This window comes from Scomber japonicus, chromosome 7 (assembly GCF_027409825.1).
Source record: "Scomber japonicus isolate fScoJap1 chromosome 7, fScoJap1.pri, whole genome shotgun sequence".
NCBI classification, from domain to species: domain Eukaryota; kingdom Metazoa; phylum Chordata; class Actinopteri; order Scombriformes; family Scombridae; genus Scomber; species Scomber japonicus.
Window position 1 is genome coordinate 21411206 of NC_070584.1, and position 6000 is coordinate 21417205.

At 38.3% G+C, this 6000-nt stretch overlaps 1 protein-coding gene across 1 annotated transcript in view; it reads right to left on the reverse strand.

Moving 5' to 3' along the window:
- LOC128362248 (adhesion G-protein coupled receptor D2) overlaps window positions 1-6000 on the reverse strand; it is a 93808-nt gene that overhangs the window by 21630 nt on the left and 66178 nt on the right. Inside the window, exon 24 of the mRNA XM_053322989.1 lies at window positions 180-253. Within this exon, the coding sequence (XP_053178964.1) occupies window positions 180-253 (74 nt within the window). The remainder of the gene's footprint in view (window positions 1-179; window positions 254-6000) is intronic.

Below are 6000 nucleotides of genomic sequence, written 5' to 3' on the forward strand. Positions count from 1 at the left end.
TTGACTGTGTTAAAACAATAATCGTTCAACCCCTGACTTCAATCTGTTTTTGTCCTCAGGTTAAAGATCAAATGCCACTGTTGACCCCCTGAACTGCCCTGTTACCCAAAGCTGAAACTCCCACTTCAGTGACTAAAACACTATGCTACGTGTCTGTGTATGTTGAAGGAGTCAGTTACCTTTCTCTGCAGATGAGTGGGTTGGCTCAAGGGATTTTCTAGTCTCTCTGGATCACAAGGAATGGACAGCTGATCTGAAGACAGACAGATACACACAGAATTAGGTCTGCCAATGGTATTCAGCTCCACTGAAAAGTAACCGAATACACACAGGCACACAAGGACATGTGCGTAGAGCATGTAAGTGAGCAGGGCTATTGTAAAGTCGTGTTGTGATGAATAATTACATGTAAAATACTATTATTAACATATTTAAGGATATTGAGACGTGCCAGAATTTTATGCATATTTTGCTACCCAAATATTTCCCTTAAAAGACTTTAAAATAACATTGAGGGAGTGATTATTCTATTTCATATTTGTACTGAAAATGGAAAGGAAAGGAAATGATACAGAGCCCATCCAAGAGCAACATTTGACAGTAGTTAGAGGTAGTCTTACTGATGCATTTGCATGTGCTGTATACACCCAAAAAACACACATGCACTTGGATAACAGCATAGATTAAATGCTAAATAATCATTAACTTTAGAATCCTAACCTAGAAAAGGAAAATATCACTACAATGTTGAATTTCAATTTACATTAAGTGGGCAGGCTACTTTTAGCAATTAAACTATTTGTCCCATACTTCTTCTCCTATAGCATTTAGTTAAAGCGAAGAGTTAACAAGATCACATTCAGCTAATCATTCATTACCTGAAACTATGTGGTAAGTGACCTATAATCTCACAGGTCACTGAATAGAAGGAAACACAATTGAATTACAAGGGATGGAGGATTATACATTGGAGCCAATTAGAGCAGAAATGAAGAAGACAAGATAGGCGTGGCTAATGATACCATATTCATCAACTTCTGACACTGATTTTACATTTCAGGCATTTTTTGAGCAGGCAGTGTAGGGGCCAAGTGTTCTTCAAGGACACGTCAAATGGCCAGATGACTGCTAATGGACACACTGGTTGCTGCAGTGATCCAGTGGGACAGTGTCTTCAATCAAAATGCCACCTTACTATTACAAGTCAATAAAAATCTCTCTTTCATGCTTATATTTTCATCCACAGATTTTGCCTAGTCTCATATTTTATTGTTCATACATAAACAATTGTGAAACAGAATATATCTTAATTAACAATGATTGTGGTCCATGCACAGAATGCAAACACCTGCCTTAAATAGATTAATATGAGGCACATTTAGAGATTAGAGAAGTAGTTCCATGTACAAAGCAGATATTTGAAAGTCTCTTTGCAATGGACATGGAGGCACCGCTGTCACTAGTGGCTGATTCCACCAGTTTGTATTGGACAATTGAGAACAACTGGTGTGAGATTTTGCACAAATTATATCAGATGACTGAAGGATATCCTGATCTGTCTCAAACAGTTTGGTAATGTCATCAAATTTAATCCCATCTGCAAAGGCTTTGACTGTTTGCCCAACCAGGGAAATCATCCAATGGGACCGGACCTATTTGAATTGGTTCTTGCTTCAGTGTTCAGGCGCTATAATAACGTAAGGCTTTCTCATGGTGGAGAAACTTGCTTGTTCATGTCCACATGTTAAAATTAAAAGTTACAGGTACACAGATATACAGACACAATCTCAGTAAGATATATCATTGTCATCAACCTATACACCCCATGTGTCTGTCTACCTGCCTGTCTCTCCTCTTCTTCAGAGCCTGTCATGACTGCTCTCCAACAGGCCTTCTGTGTCTGGATTAATCTCCCTTTGATTTCTGATCTGAAGGAGGGCCGTACAGCCGCCATCCACAACCACCAAAAGTAATTTCACTGTGTCACTGCATGACACCCCCGCCTACTTCCCAAAATATTGCAAAATGTCTTCATCTGTCTCTGTCTCATCTACATGGAAGAGGGCAGGAGGGTGGGTGACAAGTCCGAAGGAGAAAGGTCAAAGCATTAAAGGAGTTCATCATTCTAAGGTGTCAGTGCTGCTCTTCATGAAGCAGATGAAGGGAAGGGGAAGGAGGTGAGGGTGGGGGCAGGGAGTAACAGAGAAAGGGGGGATGAGGGGGTGTCTTTTTTATGTTTGTCTGGTTATTGGTTATCAGCCAAAAGTTCATCATGGGCTACAGAGTTGGCTGACGTCCACTGAGTGCAAATCAATCATTATACTGTTCGTGTTTCACCATCACGTGTTGTCTTTGATTGTATCTTAATTATGACAAAACTACACACACACCATGCTCAGACTACGAATGTTTTTTTGGTGGCCAAAAACACAGCATACGGTTTATGGGAACACCAGAGGCTAGTAGTCAAACACACATACACATATTTTCAACCATTCACAAATGATCACACAATGCATCCACAACACTTGCTGGCGTCTGGCATGAGGCAAACAGCTTTTAATAGCATCAAACCCACTGCAGTTTGTTTGGGACCATCTGTCCAGTCTATTGTGTTGCTCTTTGGAAGCCCATCGGGTGACAGCTGATGTATGGGCTCTTACGAAGTCCCAAAGGCAGGCCCTCGGGATCCTGCCACACTGTTCTATCCCTGTCTACCTTTTATTTCTTCTTCCTTTTCTTCTGTTTTGTCTTCCTATTATTCTTATCCATTATCTTCTACACAGAGTATGTTTTATGCCAGTTTATCCAACGCAGGAGTAGGAGAACATGAAACTGCATGATTACATGTGTGTCTGTGTTGAAGGGGCAGGATAAGAATCACTGTCATTCCTAATGCTTATCAACGTGTTTTGATGCTACCAGGATTTCTGTGCAAAGCTTAGTGTTACTTCTACATAGAAGATATGGTTTAACCTCTTCAACTCAATACAATATTTTAGACAGTTCTCTGAAAGACAACATGTAGCATTGGAGGAATAACATGTTAATGCACTTTCAAAATTTCATCCAGTATGCACTTTTTAGAAGTAAAATGTAGTGTTATTTTTCAACCATCATAATACACAGTGATAGGTCTTTAAAATGTTATTTAGAAAGTTATGAAAACTGTAGCACTAGTATAAACGCAGGGTAGTTGTGAATGGAGTTTGCATGTGTTGACCATTAATTGTAGGGTTAATTCAGGACAGATGCAATTGTTAGAAATGCAAAGGTTAGAAAATGTATTGTAGACTAGAGGGAAACTTCTGCAATGACTTTAGTGCCCTACACAATACATTCTTGTATGAGAAAAGTGTTTATTTCCTCTGAGCACCATCTCCACTTTTGTCTTACCAATTCTGAATTTTCTATTGTTTCTAGAAATACCAGTGTAAATATAAGGTTGTTGAGGGGTAAACTGGAGTTTAGGGGTGGGGGGTGAAAGCTGGGTTCAGGAAGTTTTCACTCCTTTCTTCCCAGGGTGCCCCTGGCCTCTCCAACTTCTAGTCAACGGTTGAAAGAAGCCAGACGCAGGCAGGATAATCACTACCTAATAAGAGGCTATATTGAAAGCAGGCTGGTGCTCGTACACTACAAGCTAGACAGGCATGTGAATACACATATATACTCACACATATGTGTACTTTAATGCATATGCACCCACATAGTTGGGGCAGGTGCAATTATGGTGCATGATGACACACTTCAGACAGAGGAGATCACTCACAATCTGCACGCATGTGGAAAAGCATGTGTACAAGCATGTGTACGAAAACCAACACACTCACATGCACACACAAACACACACACACCAGATGCAGATCCTTTTTCCTTCTTCTGACTTTAGTCCTTTACCACCATCCTAGAAAAATGTTAGCATATGGCACAAGATATCAATAATTTCATGATATATCAATTATCAATTTAGGAAAAGATTGAATAGGATCCCCTGGGGTTTGGTGTATGGTTGGTGTCTGGTTTGGTTTGACCTAATGAAAGACTATGAGGCTAAACACAGAAACTGAAGTCTTACCCACACTCAAAAAGTGAAAAGAAAAGGATTGACAATGATTCAGCCATATATGACCCATAAAGGTTTTCTTGAGAGGCATCTCTTCTTAAAGGGTCCATGAACATTGATGTTGCAAAAAACCTCTAGCATAGTGGTATTGTAAGTCAAAAACCTTGCTTTGCCACAAGGTCAGCTTTACATGAATTCAAAAAAAGAGTATTGCTATTTATGTTATAACTATACACTTCTGAGTTTACTGGATTTGAAAAGGTTTTATCAGCCCAGAGGTTGTGAAAATTAGACTTATAAATTAATTATATTAATAGGCATATGGTTTTTCACTGTTGTTTTTTTGTGGTCCTTATTAAGCATAAAAAGTAGACTTTTTGCTTCCTTTGTATCTTGGAACAACCTCTGATGAAGTTCAGAGAGCATGTTGGCAGTGCTAAGGCGCTCTTCCCCAAAACAGCTGAAGGAATCTTTTACTATCAATCGTAGATTTTGGCAGAAAAAAATGGCTCAAAATCAAGCAGTGCTGGTGGGCTTCAGCTCCAAATTAAATCATCATAATTTAAATAATCTGGCACTGCTGTAGCCTACTGTTCCATGTGGATCGTAACATTGACCATATATATTTTTTTATTTATGTATAAATGTGTACATGTTTTTGGAAACAAACCAAGACATTTATTTATATAGCCTACCACAAATCACCATAATGGCTGCAATGTTTAGCATTCCTGCAAGTTTTTAATACAGCACTGCACTGATTATGGAAATGTTTACTACATTTGACAGCACTGCTACTAACACAGATTATTGTAATCTCTCAGAATTGGTAAATCCAGTTTGTTTTACTCAATTTTCTTTACATAAATCGTTTGACATTTTGGAAAATATGCCAATTTGCTTTCTTAACATTGGTTTCATAGCTTCACATTTACTGTCCTGACATGAATAATGTTAATCTTCTCATCTAACTTCAGCAACAAAGCAAATAAGCGTATTTTCCAAAATGTCAATCTATTCTTTTAAGACAGCTACTCACTTGGATAAAACTGTATGACTAAAAATACATCACACTATGTGTTATACTGAGGTAAATATTTGGCTGTGCAAAGGCAACAGGTAATACGGTTGGAAACACAGCTTAAGTTTTCAACATGAGATTTGACTCATGTCAATGACTGTTCATTAGAATCATAGTAAATCTAGAAATCCTGTAGTATGCAGACTTTCCCTCTTTGTCTGTTATGATAATTGCTTTATTTGATTTGCAAATCGCTTTCATCCCTTTTTGTCACTCTCTTATCTACAGTAGCTGTCTGCTTCCATCTTCTGCAATCCCATCATTTTTTCAACTTATGCTCAAGAAATTGAAAGTCTGATTGTGTAATCAACCTTATTACAATAGGATCATAAAGTTTTGTAGTATAGTAACCATTGTATGTAGTGTATTCTTCACTGCATTTCATTTGGATTTGGTTGCAATATCTGATGTCAACTAAATTACACTAAATGTTTTTAGGGCTCTCTCTTAATGAACAAAGTTAAGTTTCAGGAAAGCCAACAACATAAAATGGAGATGTCTGTGAATGGGGATCAAGTGAGTGGGTAAGGTGAGTGGAGGGAAAACTCACTGTGGCAAATTAGTAAGCAGGGGAGGCAGTTTCAGAAGGGACACATTGGACATGGGAAGCAAAACTGTGAAGAGTGTGGTGATACAGGCATTACGATTAAACATTGTTAGTTTCAGTTATTTATCAGTCTGCAAAGACATGTGAAAAGCAACATCAGCAAGCGTTGAGTTTGTATTACAAGTCTGATAAATTTCTTGTTTCATTGTAATGATTGTGCTCAATTGTGCTGTTTCACTTCCAATAAAAATGTGACATATATGCAAACACATGCAAGGCCCTACTCTAACACATACTGTACAAAAAAGC